Raw genomic sequence first — 25,717 nt, forward strand, 5'->3', positions numbered from 1 at the left:
GAGTTTGAATTTTCGCTTTGATTTAACTAAATTAAGTTGAACCATTTATTCTATTTAGACCCCCCCCCCCCTTCTAGCCCTTTTGGATTTGCCACTGTTTGCATATTGTCGGACTAGGTTCAAATGTTTAAGAATGTGACTAGCTTACAGTGATATTTGATGTGATCAAAACCAGATCCACCTGATGCAAAACTCACACAATGCACCAGCTCTTCTTCCTTCGGGTTTCGATTAATATACACTTAATTTGATTATGTTTGTGTAACCTAGAGCAACAGCTGCATTCACACCAACAAATTAACTTAGTCAGGATTCTCATGCATGATTGTATAATAAAAGTTACCGATGACATCAGTAGTGAGTCGGCAGGCCTGGCTTGGGCACAACAAATTGGACAACATACCGGTCGGGCACTTAATTTCGGGGCGCAAAAATTTATATAATATATATATTTCTTATATATATTTATATTTTTTGAATATGAATTTTTTAATATTGTTAAATGTTAAATTCAAAAATGATTACTATAAAGTGGCAGGCAAACGGGCAACAAGCTGCGCAGCAACCCTCTTTTGAAATTCTAATCTAATCTCCTTATTATATATTAGGTCCAATAATTTTTTTGACCCATAACCCATTTGAGGTATTTGGCCCAAACTAAATTTAAAAATAATAAATAATAATAATTATTATTATTGTTATTATTATTATTATAAACGTTGAGAGACCAGAGCCTGATTCCAAAATCCTAATTATGGCCTCTAGAAGACCAGAAGCTATCGAGTATTGAATATGAGAGTATCGACCGAACCCTAATTGTGACCTCCAAAATCCTAATAATAAGGTTTGTTTTATTATTTTCTTTTTTTATCTTTTTCACTTTGTGTATTGATCGAAGATTTGAATCATTTATCATTGATTGTCAGATTGAGATATATTGATACTTGTTTAGTTATCTTTTGCTTCCATTTACTGATTTAACGTGAGATTGTGAGTGCTAACGGTTAGGACTTTAGGTCAATATTTGTGATATTTGAATTTTTATTATTTTTTATTTGTAATATGTGTATAATTTATTACCGTATTAGTGTGTATAGTTGTATAAAAGGAATATGCCTTCAAAAATCTATCCGGTATTCAAAAACATAAAGAGAAAAAGAAAACTAGATGATGCAATAAAAAAGTCTCAGTTTGATGTCAAAAGTGCTAGGAGAGCTTTAAAAATTACCGGTTAGCCGTTATGTTTATTGTTATAATGTTATTGTCATTTAAAAAAATAGCTTATATATTTCGTTATTCGTTATGACATACGGGCCTTTTTATTTCGGCTCGATCGAGACACATAAATTCTCGAAGACGGCCTTGTTTGTCAGCCATCGGTGAATCACCGTTGGTATGGGATGAATGAAATCTTTCCCATATAACAAGAAGTTGCCTTTATGCCATGTGTTTGGGAGATCATTGTTGCCAGGTGCATGTTATATGTTTCATTTTAAGTGTGATCAGAATATTTTGTTGAATATTGCTATTTCAATAATGGCTTTTAAAGAAAAGAAATTCAATTTTAAGGCCTGTATATTTTTTTTTCTTTCCTTTTTACAAATCATGAATTTATGTTATCCGGCCAAAACCTCATCTTTAAACTAGGGGTGAGCAATTTAACCGTTATAACAGTTAACCGAACCATAACCAAACAGATTTTAACCGATAATCGTCTTAACCAATGGGTCGTTTTAATGAATTTTTAAAAACCGCCAAATGCGGGTCGGTTTTGGTTAAAGATACTTCCAAACCCGCCATAACCGAACCGACCCATTTATTTAACCAACAATATGTTTGGGATTTATTTTCAACAAACATATTGTCGGATTATACCATTTTGATGTGTTCGGTTCAACTTTTGTTATCAAATTAACATAAATTTCATTGTTAGATTATATAATGCTTTATTTTTCAATATTTGATATTAATATTATGGATTATATATTTTTTTTAATTATGTCAATTCATTTTTTCTAATATTTTGTATAAACTTTTAGGCCCAATTATATTGTTTTGGTTACGGTTAACTAACCCATAACCGACTCACTTTAACTTTCAAAACCGATTAACCGAAACCGCCATAACGGATCGGTTATGGTTATGGTTATCCATTAACCGACATATCGGTTATGGTTATGGGTTTGACTCAAAACCGCCTAAACCGACCCACGCACACCCCTACTTTAAACGTACACCCTCGTGTACTTGTCATACTCCTCCCTAGACTTTCGATTTTATAAAAATTTTATTCGGCATCTACCTTCTAATATTTTTTATAAAGCTTGTCATAATAGTAATATTGATTATTATTTGTAAAGCCTTTTTTTATTTTCTTTCTTTTTGTGTTTATTATTCTTTATCATAAATATTTATTATAATTATAAAATGTATTTAAAGAAATAATGATATAATCTCTTTATAAAAACAGTCAAACGATTTGTACATTTGTATCTTACTATATGTCTCCCGCCTGACAAAAATTTCATTTTAATTATGCTTTGTTAGGTTTGGGCGTATAATTTTATTATCATATTAGACTAGAACCAACTTGTTGATCAAGTTGATGATATTTTCTCTCTTTTATTGATTAAAAGCAATGTAATTTAAAAAAGAAAAGGTATGCTATTTCTAAAAGTTATTAAAAAATACGCTAAAGTATTAAAACACTTATAAAAGTTTTGCAATGTGAATGTAGGAATCTGCGATGCCATTTATTTATCGGAAATTTCACAAGGAAAAGATTAAGGGATGTGTATAATAGATAAAATGTGTGTTAAAGGGTGTATGAATATCAAAAAAGAGGGTGTATGAATAATCATCGTCAAAGATCAACCATTTAGCAATGACCAATAGGGTTTTCACATATAGGTTACCGAAGAATATTTATTGAAATCAATGATGTATTAGAGATGAAATTGCCCGTTGATAATACCTATTCTCTTATGAAAAATAAAAATATGGACCAGTTCTTCTAAATACACAACATTAATTCTTAATAAAACAAATGTGTTGAAAGTTATTAGCAAAATATTTCAATCAAGTTGTGTATTATAAATGGATATTCAATAAATGACCAATAAATTGGATGTGACTAATGACAGAATATCCATTTTATTAGTGAGAGGTATGTGGTTTAAACCTCATCATCATCAATTTATATGGTAGATATAATGGATGATCCTGGCTTGCTATGGTTTGAGTCTTGATCTCAACCGGTTTTACCGGCCCCTCGTTGCCGTGCCGTTTGGCGGGCGTGAGGGTTGGGTTTTATCCGGGGAGTCCCTCAATAGGTAGACCGCTTGGGGCTCTGTCCGTCCGGACTCGTGGCCGGCTCGGGCTACCTATAGCCAATAGGGGTCACGTACAGAGTACCCGACATTACTTAGTTCATTGTTCCCAAAATAAAAAAATAAGTGACCAAGTATTTAGTACATCCTCACATGTGCCGGCTATAAAATATTCGAATTTGCTCATTAACTTGTTATTGATAATGCTTCTATACTTAGGCCTCCATGCTGTAAAAACATCATCATCATCATCATCACCGTACTCAGTATATCCCATCAATAACAAAGCTATGATAGGGTCTGAGGAGGGTAAGATATAGATTGCCTTACCTCTAATCCATAGGGATAGAGAGGCTGCTTCCAGTGAGACCTCCGGCTCGATAGTAGTTTATATCAAGCTTTGGACATAAGGTGCATAACACTCAATCATCGGGAGACCGGCTGATTGGTGCATGTACCCTGGTCTTTCGGCTGTCAACGCCACCACATGATGTCTGATTAACCTTCCGCCACTTTTAACGTTATTTTCACGAGATTAGTAAAATGACATCAAAATTAGTACAATTATACTTTTGCCCACCCGAGGTATATACATTATATGCGCGCACCCAAGCATTGCGTAAAATTTATATTTAAAACCTTTTTGAAATATACATGTATACTTTTGCCCATGCTGTAAAAACCTTTTTTAATATTACAAAAGATATATTTTTAATACAATTTATATTTAATATTTTCAAAAAATTTTCCAACTAAATAAAATAAAACTATATAAGATTAATTAAAAAACTAAACTTAAATAACATTAAATTAAAAACAAAAAAGAAAACGGCTAAATAATGCTATATTTTTGGACGATTTTTCTGTTCAACATTATTGGCTAATAAAATCATGAAATCATGGCATGTCCTAATCATTTTAAGGTGGCTTCAGAAATGCTTTAAATGAGAACTATTTTTAAGAATAACCGTTATATTAAATGATGATATATGATAACCGCTTTGAAAAATGATTTCTTTTTAGCGGTGACAGTCGATCTTCAAAGTAGAAGCAAATAATGACAATAAAAGTTGAAGCTAATAACAATAAATAACAAACATTAGATATACTAAAAGGGTGTTTACGCGATGCAGCAGGTGTTTGAACATAGACTCTGGTAATCACGTAGCAATTATGGGAGTTCATGGTTCGGTTTAAAACCTTACAACCGTTTAAATCGGTCATCGGTTAGGTTCACGATTGGTTTTTTCTTTAACCTTCGGTTTCAATTTTCAACAGTTTAGTTACTATTTTCGATGAAAATTAATCGTTACTAATAGTTTGGCTCGCATGTTTAACTTAAACCATCAAAACTGACCTTGAACACTCATACGTACGTAACATGTTGATTTTTTTAATTGAAAAGAACTCCAACAATATCATACTCAAATTAAAGAGAATAAAATGCTCTTTTTTATGGTGCAACATTTTAAAAAAATATTAACGTACGAAAAAGTTATGTCAATTTAAAAATCGTGGGGGAAAGTTGATTTAAAATTAAATTAATTAGTAATAAATGGTTAAAGATGAGGGAGCAAAATTGTAACTATTCCTTCATTTGATAAAAAGTTTAGGGTAAAAAATTGCAAATATATTAGGCCAAACGTAGTGGGCGAGAATTTGGGCGAAATTGAGGAGGAACACCCCCCCCCCCTCGGGCGATATTGGGGCGATAAGGGGCGGAGGCCAGGGTGAAATTGTCGGCGGAAAGATTGAAATGAATATTATTATTATATTAGTATGTGTGTGTGCTATATATATATATTATTACTATTTGTAGCCCCTACACGATTACACCCCAAAAACAAAAACCTACCCTTTGTTGGTTGGGCGTCACATGACGCAAAACGTCCCATTTTGTAGCCCCTCTACTACACATAGCCTTAGATGAATTGAAAGTTCACGTATGAATTTATGCTTGAAAGTCTATTTTGCCCCTTTTTATAATGCTTTGTAGTTGTACCATGTGTTGATTATGCTGCAAATTACTTAAAACTATCGTCTTAATTTGTCAATCTTTGGTATATTATATATAGTATAGATTAAATAAGTATATATTAATTTGTTATGTTTATTATACTTTTTAATTTTTAATTTTTGGGCTCTTTTAACTTAGATGTGTAGTTTTTTTAGATTTTTAACGAACGAAATAAACGAACACAAACATGTTTGATTTTCTTAAACAAACAAAGATGAACACAAATATTTGTCTTATGAAAAATGGGCGGTTGATGTAGGTGACGTTGGTGGTTGATGCGTGAGAGGAGAGGTTGACGATAGTGGGTGGTAATCGGAAGTTAACAGGTGATGGAGAAGATAGACCGACTATAGAAAATATGTAGAGCGGAAAAAATAAATTAGAGTTTGATGATAAAAGAAATAAATGGGATGTTATAACCAATTTAAGGGTTATCTGAATATAGTGAGACTCATGACCCGCGAAATAATGCTTGATGATTAAGAGGTAATTCATAAATAAATGAGATGTTATAACATAAATGGGTAAACGATTCCAAACTGGGTTAAATCAATATGGTGGCTTAGATTGAAAACCATATTAATAACTAGCTTTAAAACTCTATTTCCGAGTTCATTTAAGAATAGAAAAGAAATTAAATGAAAGAAAAGAAAAAAAATACTGTGTTCTATAATTTTTTTAAGGAAAGAAAACAAACGAGAGAAAGTTGTGTTCCTGAATTTCATTAAATGGAGGGAAAAAATAAATAGAAGGAAAACAAGGAAAAATAAAGAGAAAATTGGAAGGAAATGTTTTCTTTTCAATTTGAAAAGAAATAAGAAGAGTGTTGAAAGATAAAATAGGAAACAAATTAAGACAATAGATTTTCATTTTTTTTCTTTTTTCTCATTAAGTGAAGAGGTATGTGATACACGAGATGATTAAAAGAAAAACAATTAGGTTATGAAAATTAAATTATTATTTTTTTAAATCCTATATTTTATCAAATTAAAAGGTTTTATAAAGTCAAATTTTCTAATGTAATATTTATACGAATACATGGTGTGTTTTCATGCAATATCTTCATAGTCATGAAAAAGATGCGCCATGTGATTTTATAAGTTGTAATTGTATTTTTTAATGAAATGATGAATTTTAACAAAAGATGATAATATGTTTCATTATGAATTACATAAAAAAAATAACATCATGTATAAATTTGGCATTAATAAAACAAGCTTTTGTATTACGTTTTTGAAAGATATTGATAAAAACTCCATGGATTCATGAAGGTTAAATGAATATGTGAAAATAAATTTGTTATTAATTCATAATTTATTTCTCTCTTTATTATTTTTATACTTATAAATATCGTTTATTGAATTTTACAACATTCATATCTTACCCTTAAAAATGTATATAAATTGATTTAATAGAAAAAAATGTATATATGATTCCATTAAATGCATAAATATTTTGCTTATATTGACATAAATATTTGTATGCTTTTAATCCTTATAATTTATGTAATTAGTAATTTAATTAAATGATTTATTAATATGTTTTGATTATGTTGACATAAATATGTCTTCATTAAAAATAGAGGAATAAATCAAGCTGGAAAATTATGCTAGGAATGAATTTTCAAGTGAATAGAAATGCCCCATTCATTAATGCCTAGTTGCTCACTCGTAGTTTTTCTCTAAACAATTTAATATTTAATCACATTTGTTTTACATATTTAGTATGATTTTTATCGGTCTCAACTATCGTCTTTTGGTCACTGTCGGTCTCAACTAACAAATTGGCTGCTGACTATCCCAATTTTTAACGTATTAGTTCCTAACGGTCCGCGACTAACAGAATTCTAACGACGTTAGTTTCAGGTCGCCGGAAAAACGTTTTTGGCTGGAAAACACACATTTTTTCCCGAAAACTCAATAATTTTGTCCCAAACATCATGGTAACTTTGCATCGTAGTTTTAGGAACCTTTTTCTAGTAAAGCCCCAATTATTGAGGTCGCCGGAACCCTAGAACCATCGTCGGAATCAGTTGCTGGTGCTTAAGTGATGGTCGTTGGTTGGCGGTGAGTAACTTGGTGGTGGCGGCGGTGTTCATGTGGTGTTTTCTAGAAAAAAAATTGACTTTCCCGGCCAAAAACGTTTTTTCCGGCGACTTGAAACTAACGACGTTAGAATTCTGTTAGCCGCGGACCGTCAGGAACAAATACATTAAAAGTTGGGACCATCAATGACCAATTCGTTAGTTGGGACTGGTAATGACCAAAAGGCGATAATTGGGACCAACAAAAACCAATTTTTTTTTTATTATTTTGCCTTTTCTATTTCTTAACTTTTATAAGTTTATTATTATTTGAATGTTTGTAATTAATTATACACACATTTAGTGTTATTATTGTCACTTTTTAAAATTAGTCTTTTCATAAATTATGAATTATTGTTTTCATAAATTATAAAATTAACGATAGATTATGTTTTCTAGCAATAAAATTTATATTAAGATTGCATTTGTAACGATTTGAACCCATGTCACATATATGAGAATGAATACTAGATACCACACCACTAACAATAGCTGATGAGTTATGTAATAGATTCTTGATAAAAAAAATTGTTAAACATTGTGATAAAGAAGTGCCTTAGAGCATATACGTCAATAAACCTTCACAAACCGACACATCAATGCCACATTAGATTCCAAACTTTTTATAAAATTCCAACTTTCTGCCATAAAAACAAACCTTTACAAACCTTATTAAAATATTATTAAAACCGTATATATAATATATATGTATATGTCCATGTGAGAGGGTGGAACAATGGACCCACCACCCTTTGTTTGCTGCAAGTTTGCATAAACAAATTTCATTATTCAAACTTTACTTCCACAATAACAAATTAAGTCCACACTTGCTTGTCTTTATTGCCACCTCATCCAAACCTTGTGTATTGCACCCCATTAGGCTATGCGTAGTGAAGGCCGAAGGGGCTACAAATTGGGGCGTTTTGCGTCATGTGGCGCGCAGTCAGCAAAGGGTGGGTTTTTGTTTTTGGGGTATAATGGTTTAGGGGCAACAAATAGTAATATAATAATATATACATATATACATATATATATATATATATATATATATATATATATATAGAAAATGATTCAAATAAAAATAAAGAGTTTCCTAAGAATGATAAGAACCAATAGATTTTTAACATGTGGCACTACAACCTATGGTGAAAGAACAATTCTAGGAAACTATGTCGGTTATAGAGGTGAAAGAGTAATTCTAGGAAACTATGACGGTTTTTGGTAATTTTAAATCTCAACCATTGATTAACATGATCTAATGACTAAGATTTATTCTTATTCTTCCTAGAAAACTATATCTTTTTATTTTAATCTACCCTTATATAGAAAATGGTTCAAATAAAAATAAAGAGTTTCCTAAGAATGATAAGAACCAATATATATAATCCTAAGATATATATATATATATATATATATCTTACACACACATATATATAATTATAATATAAACAAACAAAACACAAAGACATGCTGGGCGAGAACAACTCATCGCCTCCGCACCAATCGCCTGATTTTATCGCCCCATTACGTTTGTTCTTATGGATGCTCTTAGTCATTGATGCCCACTCCTGTTTTTTTAAACAATATATTGTCACGCCACCTTTGTTTTACATATGTAGTATGATTTTCTTTGTTTCCTTTTCTTTTCTACAATTTACTGGGAACACTATTGTTGTTTTGTTTTTTATTTTTTTTCTATTTCTTAATTTTTATAAATTTTTTATTATTTGAATATTTGAAATTAGTTATACACATATTTTGTGTTATTAGTGTTACTTTTAAAATGAGTGTTTTCACAATATATGAATTAGTGTTTTCATAAACTATAAAATTAGCGATAGATCATATTTTCTAGCAACAAAATTTCATACTAACGTTGCATTTGTAATGTTATAAATCCATCTCACATAGGTGAGGGTGAATAGTAGATACCATACACTAAACCAATAGTTGACGAGTTATGTAATAGATTCTTGATAAAAAAAATTGTTAGCCATTGTGATAAAGAAGTGCTTAATTTATTGACGCACACCCGTGGTTTTTTCCCCTTTTCCTTTTTTCAGTTTACTAGTTATACTATTGTTGTTTTGTTTTTTATTTTCTTTTACTAAAATTGATTGAGGTAGATATTCATAATTTTTCTTGTTTTTGTTGTTTTATTATAGTGTTATAAGGGGCTTTAATGATTTCATCCCCTTTTTTTTATAACACTGACGTTAGTTTGGGTTTTGCTTTTAAACTTTACGTTTGGGCTTTTATGATCTCGCGTAGTTTTTGGTGGAGGTGCATAAAAAATCCGAATTCGGAATCGGACCCGAAATAAAAACCCGGAACCGGTTTTTTAATACTTGGGTTTTTAATACCGAAACATGTACCTGACCCTACCCGTAGGGTATGGATACGGTATGCATTTCGGTACTAAAACCCCAACCGAATCGGACCCGATTTGTACCTGGTAATACTTGAAAACCCGAACCGGTTCCATACCCGGAACCGAGTTTTTCCAATACCCGAAACCGGGTATTTCAAATACTTGATGTATACCCGAAAAATACCTTAAAAATACCCCTAAAAAGTACAACATTTTAAAAAATTCAATCTATACCCGAAAAATAACTGGAAAAAGCCCAAAAAAACCAACAAATAGGGTTTTTTCAATACCCGAAAATAGGGTATTCAAATACCCGGTTTTAGAATACCCGTTGGTTCTATACCCGACCCGAAACCGATGCATAGGGTATGGTTTTTTAGAGGCAATACAGACCCAAACCCGACCCGATTTTTACCAATACCCGATTTTCCAATACCCAGTCATATCCAAACCCAGGTATTTGAAAAACCAGATTTATGCACCTCTAGTTTTTAGGTTGTTTTCTGCAATTGGGCTTAGATGTAGCCCATAAAAATACAACATAATTAAGAGGTCTCTCTCTCTCTATCAGAATCTCCGGCATCACATTCCGGCCATAGGATATCTTGGAATTGCAACACAATTCAGGTATACACGTTATAATTAGCTATAATTATACTGTACGCGCGTATAGCAAAGTTTATTTTTTTCACAAATTGCTTTGGTGGGTCTGTCAAAACCATGATATTAAGGAATTATTTAGAGTGTTCTGATTATTATTATTATTATTATTATTATTATTATATTCCATAAAATTGATCTGTTTTTGGTGAATTCCAATTTGTTGAACTCCACCTGTTCGACGAAATGCCTCTGAGAAGTTTGATCGGATTTCGTGTAATAGAAATACTTTTCTATTGAGGCTAATAATTTCTTCTCTACAGCGAAAGGAAAAGCTTCGTTTCGATTGTTTTTATTATGACACTCTTGGTTTTCTCGCTCCTAGCCGAGCCGAGTCTGACGGGTTATGCATAGTAATGTTAATGACTCGATGGATGTAGTTTATAAAAGACTTGGTTTTGCAATTTAAAAGGGGGCTAACGGGACAGCTTGTTGCCCGCCTGCCTTCTGTTTTGATGTTAAAGAATATTTGATATTATCGTGCATTTTGTTCTGATTATGATATCGGGCCTGCTTATGTAGAAAGAGGTATAGTATACTTTGATTCATGATTGCATATGTGAATTGTCAGTTGTGAAAGATCTGACCTTTTTATTCATTTTATTTGAAATAAATTCCGCATATGTTTTTGGTATATGCAATTGAATACTAGCATTTCAACTGTTGTAATGGATTGAATGTTGAACAACATTTCTCTTTGATCATGTTTTTGCATAGATAGAACTGAAAGATTTTTGTGTTGCTTTACGTTGAATAACAGAAAAGCACAATGCTACGTGTAGCAACGAGACTCTCAAGGCGTGCTCTATCTTCAGTTGAATACCATTCATCATTTCTCAAAAATCAGGCTCTGTTGGCCAGTTCTGTGCAAAGAGGATCCACAATCGGGCATGGTGTTTCAGGTTACCTTCTTAAATCGGTTCCACATGGGTCCCACGCGTTTTCAAACTTCGCGTCTGGCTTCTCACCATTGAAACACAAGCCATTAGAGTCCCTCATTGACATCCAGAGAGCAAAACTTCAAACTCCTGAAGATCTAGCTAAAATTTGGGAAGATGTAAGCTCTATCGATCCACTTGTTGATTTTTTATATATATATTATAATGCATTTTTGCCAAAGTTTTCATTTCTCAACATTTTCATAAATATTATTTGTCTTGGCTTATGTTAACCAGTTGTTGTCATTTTTACTTTCAATTTAGTTTCATATAGGAAGAGGTCATATTGGTGCATCAATGAAGACGAAGTTGTATCATTTGTTGGAGCACCGAGCCGCTGACTGGTAATTTGTTACCAATATTATTTCCATTTCTTAGTTTTTAGTATGACAATTCACATTTTTTATGTAGTCGCTATTTCGTGATTCCCGTGTGGAAGGAAAGTGGTTATGCAACTATGTTTGTGCAAGGTTTGATTTTCTTTATCAACTAATCTGCATGCATCTTTTTTCTTTTTGGCAAACCATGTAGGTTTATCTATTTTCTTACTTTTAAGAATGGTTTAACTGTTTTATTAATAAATAAAGGAACCATGTGCATCCAAAATAGCAGCATCATTTACTTGTAATAGGTCGATTTGGGTTGTGTTATGTCTCAAACATGTTAAATGGGCCAAATTTAAAACAATTAGCTAATAGGTAATAGGTGAATAGGTCAAATGGTTAAACGGGTTTAAACCGTTGGGGTGTCAATCGTGTCTGGTTGTGGCCTTGGCTGGTTAGATTGTTCGACCCGAGCATGGCCCATATTTTTATTCGTGTAAAATATATCAACTCTAGCCCATACACTGGTAAAAAATTAAAATAATGTAAACTGAACACGACCAGTTTAACCCATTTATCTAAGTGCGTCAAACGGGTTGGTGGGTTGGGATAACCAAATTGTAAACGTGTTAATCGAGTTGGTGGGCTACAAAAAAGTGGGTTAAACGGACTATTTAATCGAATTGGGGGGGTTGGGGGGGGGGGGGGGGTTATAAAAAAGTGGGTTAAATGGGCCATAAACGGGTTAGTGAGTCAACCTTTATAGCTAAATCAGTTAATCGAGTTGGTGGGCTGTAAAAAGTTGTTTAAACAGGTCATAAATGGGTTAGTGGATCGCCTGTTTGACTAAACCGGTTTGACGAGTTGGCGGGTTGTATGTAAGAAAGTGGGTTAAACCGGTCATAAACTTGTTAGTGGGTCGACCGGACACTATGCAGGTTAATCAAGTTGGTGGGCTGTAAAAAGGTGGGTTAAGCAAGTTAGTGGGTCGCCCTGGTTAAATATGTCAACCTGAACACGACCCCGCTAATTAAACATTTCAACCTGAATGACCGGTTTTTCAAATGGATTATTACGCTAGCCCAAACCCTGACTATATTCATGTCATGTCAGAAATCACAATATGTCGCCCTTAGTTAAAAGTTACCCAAAGTTGTTATTGAAAAGATTTGCATTCGAAACAATATTGTTATCATAATATAAAAAAGTGTTAGTGGGTCAACCTAAACCGTTTGACCCATCCATCTTGATACAGTGCAGATGCCACATATACTTTTCACGGGTCTTGAAGATTACAAAGCGAGAGGAACTCAAGCCGCCCCTTACTTCACGGTTTCTCATTACAAAGAATTTGCAGAAACCAAAGATTTAGTTCTTGTTCGAGGCGATATCGTGTTTGCCAGCAAACTAACGGACTCGGAGGCAAAATGGCTCTTGGAAACCGCACAGTCGTTCTACTTGAACGACACGAGGTACAAGTTGGTTGAGCGGTTTAACAAAAAAACCAGTGAGTTTGATTTTAAGGATGTTTTACGTGCGTTAGACATGCCCGTGATGTAGTTAGCTTATTTGAGAGTATTGTTTGAAACATTTAGTTATTTAGTTTCAAAGGTTGTTGTAGTGAGTCAACATAACAGAGCATAAACATTGACTTATTGTTAAAACAATTTCGGTGCTTGTAATATAAGCTTCTTGCAGAAGCAATGATTTTGGCTTGTTTATAAATGAGTTTATATTGTGTTTTAGTCCAACGAGTTCAATAACGTGTCAAAAGGGTTGAAATGTAGTTTTGTTGCGTGCGGTTTTCTAAATCTATTTGTTCAAAAGTATGGATTACTATTCGACTATAAAATTACAGGGTAATCGGACTTGTTTTTAGTTATACAAAATCTGATCAGTTTGAACTCTTGAACAACCGGTTGGAGGTAAATTGAGCTATCTTTTTAATTTGTCAAACTAAGCATTGTTTTAATGATGCCAAAGGTATAGATTTTAAAAGTAAGTGATTTTATGAAATAATGGAAGCCATAGATACATAAATTGAGCTATTTTTTGAAGTGTTCTTTTTCACCTGTTGTATGGGGTTTGAATTCGACCACATCTAATCGGATTATACTTTTATTAAATTAAACTCGGCATTCAATTTCACTTTTGTCTAAACTCTGGGTGATAATAACCGAATCATTAACCGAACCCGAATCGAAATAACCGAAAACTGAAATAACCAAAAATTAACCAAACCATTCAAATTTTCATATATTATAGCTTTTATATCTCCTCTTCATGCATTTAAGTATTTATACCTTCATTTCATATATTTATATTTTTATTTCATGTATATATATATATATTTACATTTTATGTAGCTATAACTTCATTTAATGTATCTATGCATTCATTCTATATATTTCTAAGCAAAAATTTAGCCTGAGTTTGATTTGGGTTATTTATTAACTGAACTGAAAAGCCGATTGGTTGATTCGTTCGAGGCTGATAACCGAACCGTGCACATCCATAGTCTAAACTACCAAACAAAATTTAAAATGAGCCAGGTCGGGTCGGGTCGGGTTGGTTATGTCCATTTCCAAAGTCTTTACTAGGGGCACTGTTATAAAAATCCTGACTAGGCGCCGATTACGTTGGTCGCTACCCCACCAACTTGTCGTGGGTTAATTCCCATTTGTCCAAAATCAGTCAAAACTAAAAATTTAATATATAAAATTTGGAACACACGTGTATATTTGAAATCTTACATATAAATTCTAATCCGATTAATCTCGACTAATCCCTATAAAATCAATGCTGTAACGTCGATTAATCGCTAGTTAGCCAATCAAATGATCAATGATCAAATCCGGCCAAAATCAGGATTAACTGGACTTAATCAACTTTTTCTGACAACGCTATGGCCAAAATAGGTGGTTTTTGTTGAGATTTCTAATCTAATAATCTAACCTTTCCATAATAATATTCAGTTATTCACACACACTGACTGCAGCCAATTGGGAGTGACAAAAACCTCACTCCTCTTCATTCATTTCAATTGAATTCAATCCAATTGAAATAACCAACCTCTTCACCGAACTCACTGTTGCTAAAACCCGTAATACGTACACATATCGTTATCAGCAATGACGGACGCTTCAAACGACATCGAAAGCCTCTACGTGTACGGCGAACGCCTCAGCGAAGCCAAAGACAAGTCTCAGGTTCACCTTCCTTCCTAGGGTTTCCGCTTATTATTATTATTAATCTATGTATTGTTGTTGTTAATATTTGTAGAATGTGGAGGATTACAAGAGTATTATTGAGGCCGCGAGGACTTCGAGTATTAAGGCCAGGCAATTGGCAGCTCAGTTGATCCCTAGGTTTTTCAAGTTCTTTCCTGGATTATCTGGATCTGCTGTTGATGCTCATTTGGATTTGTGCGAAGCCGAAGAGCTCGGGGTCAGTATTATTATTATTATTATTTTTAAATTGTTTGCTGTATAAGTACACTGGCATTTGATGAATTGCAGAATGGAAACACTAAAAATGGATAGAAATGATTTAGCACGGAGGCTTGAAGTAGTTTACGAGTTCACTAGTTATTCATTACTAGTAGAGTTGTATAGAACATTACGCCATTGCTGAGTGATGTAATGTAATAAGTTAGCTAGCTTTTAGCACCTATGTTAATTGAGTGAGTAAATGAAGCAAAGGTAGTGCCAGATGGTTAGAAAGTAATTGAGATGGACCGTTGCATTTGCAAATCTGTAATGTTAGGATTTAGGCCAGTTTTGTAGTTTAGCATTTCAGCTAATCTAAATGTCGTCATCTAAAGAGTGTACTGTTTATATGCTGATGCTAGTTTTCTTAGGAATTGATTTCTTGGAGGTTCAATCATAGTTATTAAAAGCCCTCGCTTCTTGTGCCTAGGCCCATTTTTCAGGCAATGCTCAATAAATGCTCTTCTAGTTCTTAGGTGAGCACTCTGGCATTGTCATGTCTAGGACAGGAACATGAGAAGATAAAAGCCGAGCAAAAGTAACACAAGGAGTGCTACTGAAACATAGATCTAGGAGAGGTCAAAGGAATTACATTCAACATTTTGTTTTTCAAGTTTTGAAATTACATTTGAATCTTGACTATTTTAGAATTTTTGGTACTAATTATGTGATATTTAATATTATATAATAGCTTTTATTTATTTTATTTGAAAAGTAATATTTTTTTAAATATACATAATATATTTTTACTTTTTTTATTTAAGTGCACTTTTTTTTCCTCAGGCCCTTGCTTTTTTTTACGCCTAGCGCCTAGGCCCCAGGCGAGTTTTATGTGCCTTGAGTGCGCCTATCGCATTTAATAAGTATGGGTTCAATATAATGCATTTACATTATATAGAGAAGACAAACGATTTTGTAAAGTAGACATGTTTCTTAATGTTAATGTTAAAGCTGATATTATGACTAAATGAGAATCTTGAATCATGGTAAGCTTTTGCTATGACTTCAAGGTCATTTTTAGTTATGAGAATGTATCTGATAGTTGAAGTGAAATTTGTGTTAGGTTCGGAGTCACACACAAACACGAATACAATAGTAAAACCGAAAGAATAAACGAAAGAGACACAAGGATTTAAGTGGTTTGGTCACGATGTATGACCTACGTCCACTGTCGATAACTAGGGTTTCTTATTATTGAGTGATACCAACTTACAAGTACATGAGAGAATATATAGACTAGACAATTAGGGTTTAACCCTTTAACTAAACTGGGCCTGATTAGAGCTTTTGGGCTTGGCCAAAACTCAAACAGCTTAATCTCCTAATTCTGTCTATTCGTCTAAACCGGACCCGACCCATGATGGATCGGAGACCACAACATAACAATCTCCCACTTGGGCTTCGAGACATCTTCTCTAAACCACCACTTGGATGCGTCAAACATTTCAACCTGCTCCCATTTGGAGACGGAAAATGTCTTCACCTGCATTGCCTTGTACATGTAAAATAAAACCCATCTGGTTTTGCACCTCCTAGTTACCCTTCGCCTTTTCAACATTATTCCTGAAGGCCTGCTGAAGCTCTGCACAGCTTCAGCTTATCCAGCATCACCGGCTTGGTGAACATATCTGCTGGATTCTTAGCACCTGAGATATTTTTCAAACTGAAAACACCATCACAGATCAAATCTCTGATAAAGTGATATCACCTCCCGATGTGCTTAGTCTTCGAATGATAGACTGGATTCTTCGCAAGTTTCACTGCACTCTCATTGTCACAATATAAGAACTCTGCCTGTTTCTTTCCCAACTCTTCAAGAAAAGTTCTCAACCATACTAATTCTTTACTTGCTTCGGCTGCTGCCATATATTCTGCTTCAGTGGTTGATAAAGCAACACTTTTCTGAAGTCTGGACATCCAACATACTGCTGTTCCCCCAACTGTGAAAACATAACCAGTAGTGCTTTTAAACGTCTTCTTACATCCACCCAGATCAGCATCTGAATAACCCCTGAGAATTGTATCCTTCCCCTTAAAACATAACCCCAAACTGGAAGTACCCTTTAAGTATCTGAGTAACCATTTCACCGCTTCCCAATGTTCCTTTCCCGGATCCGACATAAAACGACTAACTACCCCGACAGCATGAGCAATGTCTGGCCGTGTACAAACCATGGCGTACATGAGACTGCCAACAACAGATGCATACGGAACTTTAGCCATCTCTGTTCTTTCTTCCTCTGTTCTGGGAGACTGGTCTTTGGTAAGTTTGAAATGACTTCCCAAAGGTGTGTTTCTCGGTTTAGTCTTCTCATCATTCATCCTGAATCTTTCTAACACTTTCCCTATGTATTTCTCTTGGGATAGTGTTATGGAGCCATCTTTCTTTCTGGATATACTCATCCCCAAAATCTGTTTGGCTGGACCAAGATCTTTCATCTCAAATTCATCAGACAACTGTTTCTTCAACTTGCGAATCTCCTTCATATCAGATCCTGCAATTAACATATCATCTACATAAAGAAGTAGAATGATATATGAGCCTTTAAACTTCTTTAAGTAGCAGCAATGGTCGGCCTCGCATTTCTTGTACCCAGTTCTCACCATAAAATCATCAAACTTTAGGTACCATTGCCTAGGTGCCTGCTTCAGACCATACAAGCTTTTCTTCAATTTGCAGACCCATTTTTCTTTCCCGGCAACCTGAAATCCCTCAGGTTGTGCCATATAGATCTCCTCGTCAAGATCACCATGTAAAAATGCTGTCTTAACATCTAATTGCTCTAGATGTAAATTTTCTGCAGCAACAATACTTAAGATCAATCTGATGGTGGTCATCTTCACAACTGGAGAGAATATTTCATTATAATCAATTCCCTTCTTTTGCTGGAAACCCTTGACCACTAAACGAGCTTTGTATCGTTTAGACCCATCATGTTCTTCCTTGACTCTATAGACCCATTTATTTTGTAGAACTCTTTTATCTGGTGGAAACTTGGTTAAAACCCATGTCTGGTTTTTACTCAAAGAGTTCATCTCCTCCTTCATAGCATGCTCCCACTGGAGCGAATCTTTCAACTTAAGTGCTTCATAATAACTCTCTGGCTCACCATTTTCAGTTAAAAGGAGATAATTAACTGAAGGTTTGTAACGTACCGGCTGTTTAGAAACTCTGGTGGACCTCCTAACCCAGTGCTGAGGCGGGTCAGGTTCTTGTGGAGACTGTTCATCCTCAGACTCTGAATTCCCACTGTCAGAGACTCCCTCTGACTCTTCATTTCCACCAATATCATCATCTTCAAATTCAGGAACTGTGGTTTCTTCAGTTTCTGTCTCGGGTTCGGTAGCTGACTCAACTGTCTTTTTCTGAGCATCAATTTCATATTCAACCTGCTCTTTCTGAACCCTTGATTTTGAAGTGTTTCTATCTTTGTATAACTCAGCCTCATTAAAAGTTGCATGCTTGCTTCTGACTACTTTTCTGCTTTCTAAATCCCAAAGCCTGTAGCCCATTTCGTTTGACCCATATCCAATGAAAACATATTTTTTAGCTTTAGCATCAAGCTTGTCATTTTTCACTAGATCATAAGCGCTACACCCAAAGACTTTCAAATGCTTATAATCTGCAGCTTTACCTTTCCACTCTTCTTCTGGTGTCTTGAAACCCAGCGGTACTGACAATCCCCGGTTAATTAAATAAGCTGCAGTGTTAACTGCATCTGCCCAGAACGTCTTTGGAAGCCCGGCATTAAGTCTCATACTTCTTGCCCTTTCATTTAACGTCCTGTTCATTCGTTCTGCCACTCCATTTTGTTGAGGAGTGCCAGGGACTGTAAAGATCATCCGAATACCGTACTCTTCACAATAATCACGAAATTCTTTGCTAACGTATTCACCACCGTTATCCGACTTCAAACATTTCACCTTCAAATCAGTTTCCAATTCAACAGCAGTTTTCCATTTCTTAAAAGTATCAAAAACATCAGATTTATTTTTAAGAAAGTAAACCCATACCTTGCGTGTCGAATCATCAATGAAGGTGACATAATAGTGCGATCCTCCCAAAGAAGAGACTGAAGTTGGTCCATAGACATCAGAGTGAATAAGCTCCAATTTCTGAGCTTTCGGTTGTTTTCCGGTCTTCACAAAAGATACTTTCTTCTTTTTACCGAAAACACATGGTTCACAAAATTCAGATTCAACCTTCTTCAGTTCTGGAATTTTTCCTCTAGCAACGAGCATTTTCATCCCTTTTTCACTTATGTGGCCGAGTCGTTGGTGCCACAAACTAGACTGACTCGGTCCACTGGTCACTGCATTTACCCCATCAGCTGGAATTTCAACCATGTATAAAGTGCCATTCTTTTTACCTCTGGCGATCACAAGATTCCCTTTCACAACTTTCCATTGACCCCCACCAAACATAACATCATATCCTTGGTCATCTAACTGCCCAACAGAAATTAGCTTTCTTCTAAGGCTAGGAACGACCCGAACATCCTTTAGAGTCCATGAGGTGCCCAATGAAGTTTTTAGTTCAATATCCCCCATCCCCGTGATATCAACAGCATGATTATTAGCCAAACGAACTTTACCAAAATTACCTGTTCGGAGATTCTTCATCTTCTTCGTGCTATAAGTGGCATGAAAAGATGCACCAGAATCCATAATCCATGAATCTGTTGATTCTTCAACACAGCAGATAAGAGTCTCTTTTGAACCTTCTGAATCATCTGAACCGGTGGCCAGATTAACTTCCTTCTTAGATTCTTTCTTTTCTTTTGAAATTGAGGGGTTAGGGCATTGGTTTCTGAAATGCCCCATTTCTTTGCAATTCCAACACTCAATGTCTTTTCTCAATGTCTTTTCTGGGCTTTGACTGACTTCTTCTTCTAGACTTTGACCTACCCCTGCCATTACCTTTCTCTCTTCTCCTACCTCTCCCTTCGGTGCTCAATATAGAACTAGATGTCTCACCAGAATTCCTTCTTCTTATGTCCTCCCCTAAAATCAAATCCTGGACTCCTTCAAAAGTAAGCTTAGTATTCCCAGAAGAACTACTAACTGTAGTAACAGTCCCTGACCAACTTTCGGGTAACGAGGATAACAAGAGTAACGTTTGAACTTCATCATCAAACTTGATATCAACAGAAGACAAACGAGAAATAATAGTGTTGAAGTCATTAACATGAGAGGTAACAGATGCCCCTTCCTTCATTCTGGTGTTAACTGGCTGTCTAATCAGAAATACCTTGTTTGATGCAGAAGGCTTTTCATACATATTTGACAAGGCTTTCATAAGACCATACGTGGTAGTTTCATTTACAATATTGAATGCCACATTCTTAGCTAGTGAGAGTCTAATAACAGCTATGGCTTTTCTGTCAAGTACCTTCCACTCATCATCTTTCATACTTTCCGGTTTCCTCTCTTCTAGTGCTTCCATTAAGTCTTTCTGACATAGCAAATCCTCAATTTGCATTTTCCACCATCCAAAATCCTGACCATCAAACTTCTCAATCTTGATCTTTCCGTCCTCAGCCATTATCCAAACTGAGTTTTGATTACAGCAAACAACCAAACTACCCAAGGAATAAAAGGACTGGAAACTGATCAGAAAAAAAAACGAACCAGCAGCTGCGGAACCCTAATCAGCGGCGGCGGAACTGTAGCAGCGGCGCGCGGTACTGTAGCGGCGCGCGCGGTACTGTAGCGGCGGCGGTACTGTAGCGGCGGCGGTACTGTAGCAGCGGCAGTGGAACTGTAGCAGCGGAGCGGCGGCGGCGGAACTGTGTGTATAATCGAGAACCAGGCTCTGATGCCAATTGTTAGGTTCGGAGTCACACACAAACACGAATACAATAGTAAAACCGAAAAAATAAACGAAAGAGACAAGGATTTAAGTGGTTCGGTCACGATGTATGACCTACGTCCACTGTCGATAACTAGGGTTTTCTTATTATTGAGTGATACCAACTTACAAGTACAGGAGAGAATATATAGACTAGACAATTAGGGTTTAACCCTTTAACTAAACTGGGCCTGATTAGAGCTTTTGGGCTTGGCCAAAACTCAAACAGCTTAATCTTCTAATTCTGTCTATTCGTCTAAACCGGACCCGACCCATGATGGATCGGAGACCACAACATAACAATTTGTACTTTAATGTCTCCTAGCACATGTATACCAGATATTTGTTGCATAAGGATTGAGTTTTGTTTGTTACTTTGTTTTTGGCTGCTTATTTTGTAAAAGATACGGGTGCAAGCGATTCGTGGTCTCCCTCTGTTCTGTAAGGATACACCGGAGCATATTTCTAAGATAGTTGACATCCTTGCACAACTTCTCATAGCTGGTAAATTAGGTTATTAAGTTTCTGTATTGATGAAGCGCTATTTAAAGTTATTTATATGACCTTGGATACTTTAATACTTTCAGAAGAAAACGTGGAGCGTGATGCAGTGCATAAAGCTCTTTTGTCTTTGTTAAGGCAAGATGTAAAAGGTACATCAATAATTTCAATTTTATAGTAAAATGTTTGATACCCAGTTAATAACTGTTACTGTAAAAAATAATGTGTTTGCAGCATCGTTGACGGCATTATTTAAGCACATTGAGAGCGTTGATGAACCCGTTACAGATGATAATCTTCGTGAGAGGACCCTCATCTTTATCAGGGACAAGGTGACAAGACTGACTTTTCAATTCTTATCAGTTCCAGTTATTGTGTTTTTTGTTATAATATGAAAGTTTTGTCTGATTAAATATTTTTAAATTATAGGTGTTTCCTTTGAAATCTGAGCTGTTGAAGCCACAGGAGCAAATGGAAAGGCATATAACTGATTTAATAAAAAAAGTACGCTTCTTATGTTATCATTTTAGTAAAAACTCTGTCAATCAAATATATATTGTCTTTTTGTTTCCAATTAGCCTAAATTTCTTATATGTATGATTTACATTGCAGAGTTTACAAGATGTTACAGGAGCAGAGTTCAAGATGTTCATGGATTTTTTAAAAAGTTTGAGCATATTTGGAGAAAAAGCTCCAACCGAGCGTGTGCAAGAGCTTGTTGAAATCATTGAAGGTCAAGCTGATCTTGATGCACAATTCAGTGTGAGTTTAATTGTTTATCATGTTTGTTATTTTACCCTAATTTGTTTAATATGTAAGTTTTGCTGATTATGACTATCAAAATGCAGGGTTCAGATGGGGACCATGTTGATAGATTAATATCATGTTTATATATGGCTCTCCCATTTTTTATTGTATGTCATTTTTGGTATTTATATTTTATAAAATTTCTTATATATTTCTAGAAGATTACCTTTTTTAATTAGCTGAATCTTTATACTTTATACAGAGGGGTGCTTCAAGTAGCAAGTTTCTCAATTATTTAAACAAACACATTCTCCCTGTTTTCGATAAGGTATTAATCTTTTCAAATTTGTTTCTTGTGTCAAAAGACAATACCAGTTACAGGTGTCCATCAGTTCAGTTTTCGGTTAAATTCGGTTTCTAACCGAATTGGGTTTTTAGCTAAAAAATAATTTACTTAATTACTTTTTATTATAATACATAATACAGTAATTCACTAGTAATATATAAAGGTAAGTCAATTTGGTATAATATTTTTATTTAGTATAAGTTTAAATAATAATTATATAAAGATAAATTATTTTCGGATAGTATTTTATTCAGTAACTAATTTAATTAATTTATAGTATTGTACAAAGATTAATTATGTTAGTATAAAATATGTGAAGTTGGGATTTGAGACATGTTTGAGAAAAAAGTTTGTGAAGTACTGGATATATCTATCCTATATGACATTATTCAGTCATAACCGAAAACCAGATTGGTTGTTCGATTTCAAACGATAGAATTGAATTCAGTTCGTTTTTTTGGCTTCATACTGAATAATGAATATGCGTACGATATCTATCATTGTTTGTTGTACATTTTTTTATATTAAATCATGGTTTCTTTGCGAAAATTAATCTGATATGAAGCTTCCGGAAGAACGGAAAGTAGACTTGCTCAAGAATCTTGCAGAGAGTTCACCATACGCAGCACCTCAAGACTCGAGGCAGATCCTTCCTTCTGTTGTTCAGCTCTTAAAGGTATACTTTATAAGAAAATTTCTTTTATGTAGTAATATTATACTATATTTTTTAGTTTTTTCTTAAATTTTATTCTTTGCTTTTCAGAAATACATGCCTCGAAGGAAAACAGGAGAAGAGATGAACTTCACATATGTCGAGTGTATGTTATACACGTTCCACCATTTAGCCAACAAGGTGGGTAATACTTTATATAACTGTATTCTGTTTTTAACATTTCCACATATTATCCCGTTATTGAAGTTTAAATTAACTTTTGTAAAACAGGCCCCAAATGCCACTAACAGTTTATGCGGTTACAAAATAGTGACCGGTCAACCATCAGACAGGCTTGGTGAAGACTTCACAGAGTTGTACAAAGATTTCACTGAACGGTAATTTTTCATTACCAGTCTTAAAAATGTCTGAAATACCCTTTTGTAGTTGTTAAAAACTTTTGTATTTACAGGTTAAGCTGTGTTGAAGACCTAACTAAAGCTACAATGAAGAAACTAACACAAGGAATGGGTCAACAAAATAAGTCAACAGGCGCTGGTGTATCTGATGAAGAAAAGGCAAGAATTGTGAGTTCATAAATATGATTTGTTCATTTATTGTAACCCTGGTATTTTTGTATGTATGTTTGTACTTTATAATTACAACCTTTTAATATGCAGAAAATCCAAAAGCAGAACGCTACAACGGGGTTGCGCACGTGCAATAACATTTTGGCAATGACACAGGTATTCGAATTAATAATATTCTTTTCTTCGAGTATACGCTACTTTGCTTTCTTTTCTTTGAATTAGTAGATAAAGTCTAGAGACGATAATTCATGGGCTGGCCTGTTAACGAACCAAACGTTTAGTGAACCTTTCGACCGGAAGCTCGTTTATGCTCAATTATTTATTAAGTGAACAAATAACAATTATTTTTTTTTTCATTTAGATAAACGAACGAACTTTGTTCATTCATTTAGGTTCAGTTATGTTCATTTGTTCCCATTGTTTTAAGTGAGTCACTTACGTTCGTGAAAGTATTTATTTGATTTTCTTAGGCCCATTGCAATTGTCTGGTTTTATTTATTTTTTAGGCCCAACACGCTGTTAGTTGGCGTTTATTTTTTGGTGGTCTCAGCTCAATTATGTTTGGTCATGCGTGTTCGCTCATTTACGTTCGAGAACGCTCATTTATAGTGTCAACGGACATGAACATGTTCAATTTCTTAACAAACGAACAAACAAGAAATCCTCGTTTGTTTAATTATGCGTGTCTGATCATTTGGTCGGTTAAGTCAAACGAACACACACAAACATGCTCTGTTTGTGTTTGTTCGGTTCGGTTTTATGGTAAGCTGTGTACTCGTCTATATCAGTATAAAGTGTCTTCATTTCTGATATTTTTACTTTATTTAATTGATATTTATATAAATGCATTTGAGAAAGAAACAGGATCTTATGCAAATTTTTTTAATTCAGCCACTGCATTCGAAATCACCTTCATTTATTGGAGACAAAAGAATCAACTTATCTTGGAATGAAGCGGTTAAGACTGTAGCTCCAACAAAAACAGCCGGGTACGTTCATTAAAATCTCCGATTTGAGCATCACGTATTTAAAAAGTTTAGTAATTATTAATGGGGTAAATACCATAAAAAACCAACATAGTTTTTATGTTATTCTCGTAAAAGTCCGTTAGCAGTTCTTTGCACATAAAAACCAACATACTTTCTGTTTTTTATCATAAAAGTCCCTTTAGCTGACAAAAGGGGACTTTTATGAGAAAATACGTAACAAAAAGTTGGTAAGGGATTTTTATGAGAAAATACGTAAAGTATTTTTGTTTTTTTATAGTATTTGCGCTTTTACTGATAACATAGTTTATGCTTTCACACATAAACACATTATTTATAATAAGTGGGACTTGAAGTGTTTCATACATAGAGACACATTATTTAACCTATGTATAAAAAGTTAACACAGCTTTTTTAATTCTTTAGAGGGAAACGGCCCGCAGATGCTGTTAAGGGTTCTAGCAACCAATCAAACAAAAGGGGTCGTGGAGTCAACAACCAGCTTGTTGACCGGGCTTTTGAGGGCTTATCATATGGAGGGAGAGGCGGTGGTTCAAGGGGAGGGGGTCAAGGTAGGGGGTGGGGTAGGCACAGTCAGGGCCAGGGTCGCGGAAGAGGTTATTATCGTTAACTCTCACTTCTAAAACACGTATAAGATTGACAGGCAGGTTATTCGACACTTTAGATGTTTTGATATTTGAGTTTTAAGAAGTTTTTCTTATTTTGTATTTCAGTTATATACACACCATCGGATGTGGTTATTAGCTATCATCTGAGCCTGTTTTTTTAGAATCGGTTTTGAATCTTCGAATGGATAAAAAATGAGCATAGAAAA

The 25,717-nt window shown here is 34.5% G+C and overlaps 2 protein-coding genes across 4 annotated transcripts; both read left to right on the top strand.

The window, feature by feature from the left end:
- Positions 1-10,323: 10,323 nt before the first annotated feature.
- LOC143615091 (uncharacterized) lies at positions 10,324-13,453 on the top strand. Its single transcript, XM_077088325.1, has 5 exons — positions 10,324-10,427; positions 11,221-11,517; positions 11,663-11,742; positions 11,810-11,868; positions 12,977-13,453. The coding sequence occupies exons 2-5, from the start codon at positions 11,230-11,232 to the stop codon at positions 13,279-13,281; spliced, it is 732 nt and encodes a 243-aa protein (XP_076944440.1). The 5' UTR covers positions 10,324-10,427; positions 11,221-11,229; the 3' UTR covers positions 13,282-13,453.
- Positions 13,454-14,779: 1,326 nt separating this feature from the next.
- Positions 14,780-25,660, top strand: LOC143615095 (apoptosis inhibitor 5-like protein API5). Of its 3 annotated transcripts, none has more exons than XM_077088331.1 (16): positions 14,780-14,930; positions 15,004-15,168; positions 21,465-21,564; positions 21,648-21,713; positions 21,796-21,893; positions 21,991-22,065; positions 22,174-22,323; positions 22,410-22,475; positions 22,571-22,636; positions 23,220-23,330; positions 23,418-23,507; positions 23,598-23,704; positions 23,779-23,893; positions 23,999-24,052; positions 24,788-24,885; positions 25,309-25,660. In XM_077088331.1, the coding sequence occupies exons 1-16, from the start codon at positions 14,853-14,855 to the stop codon at positions 25,511-25,513; spliced, it is 1,644 nt and encodes a 547-aa protein (XP_076944446.1). In that variant the 5' UTR covers positions 14,780-14,852; the 3' UTR covers positions 25,514-25,660. The 3 variants fall into 3 exon arrangements, with proteins under 3 accessions (XP_076944446.1, XP_076944445.1, XP_076944447.1); XM_077088330.1 differs by having other exon boundaries at positions 23,779-23,884; positions 23,987-24,052; XM_077088332.1 differs by having other exon boundaries at positions 14,835-14,930; positions 23,987-24,052.
- The last annotated feature ends 57 nt before the right edge of the window (positions 25,661-25,717 follow it).

The sequence above is a fragment of the Bidens hawaiensis genome, unplaced genomic scaffold (genome assembly GCF_021521415.1).
Source record: "Bidens hawaiensis isolate Kalapana, Puna unplaced genomic scaffold, B.hawaiensis_p1.1 tig00041851_1, whole genome shotgun sequence".
NCBI lineage: Eukaryota > Viridiplantae > Streptophyta > Magnoliopsida > Asterales > Asteraceae > Bidens > Bidens hawaiensis.

Bases quoted from the DNA above. Each gene is read 5' to 3' on its own strand.
- LOC143615095 (XM_077088332.1), top strand. From the start codon at position 14,853: ATGACGGACGCTTCAAACGACATCGAAAGCCTCTACGTGTACGGCGAA. The intron at 22,324-22,409 runs GTGAGTTTAATT...ATCAAAATGCAG, and splicing joins ATCTTGATGCACAATTCAGT to GGTTCAGATGGGGACCATGT. The intron at 22,637-23,219 runs GTATTAATCTTT...TCTGATATGAAG, and splicing joins TTCTCCCTGTTTTCGATAAG to CTTCCGGAAGAACGGAAAGT.
- LOC143615091 (XM_077088325.1), top strand. From the start codon at position 11,230: ATGCTACGTGTAGCAACGAGACTCTCAAGGCGTGCTCTATCTTCAGTT. The intron at 11,518-11,662 runs GTAAGCTCTATC...CTTTCAATTTAG, and splicing joins TAGCTAAAATTTGGGAAGAT to TTTCATATAGGAAGAGGTCA. The intron at 11,743-11,809 runs GTAATTTGTTAC...TTTTTTATGTAG, and splicing joins GAGCACCGAGCCGCTGACTG to TCGCTATTTCGTGATTCCCG.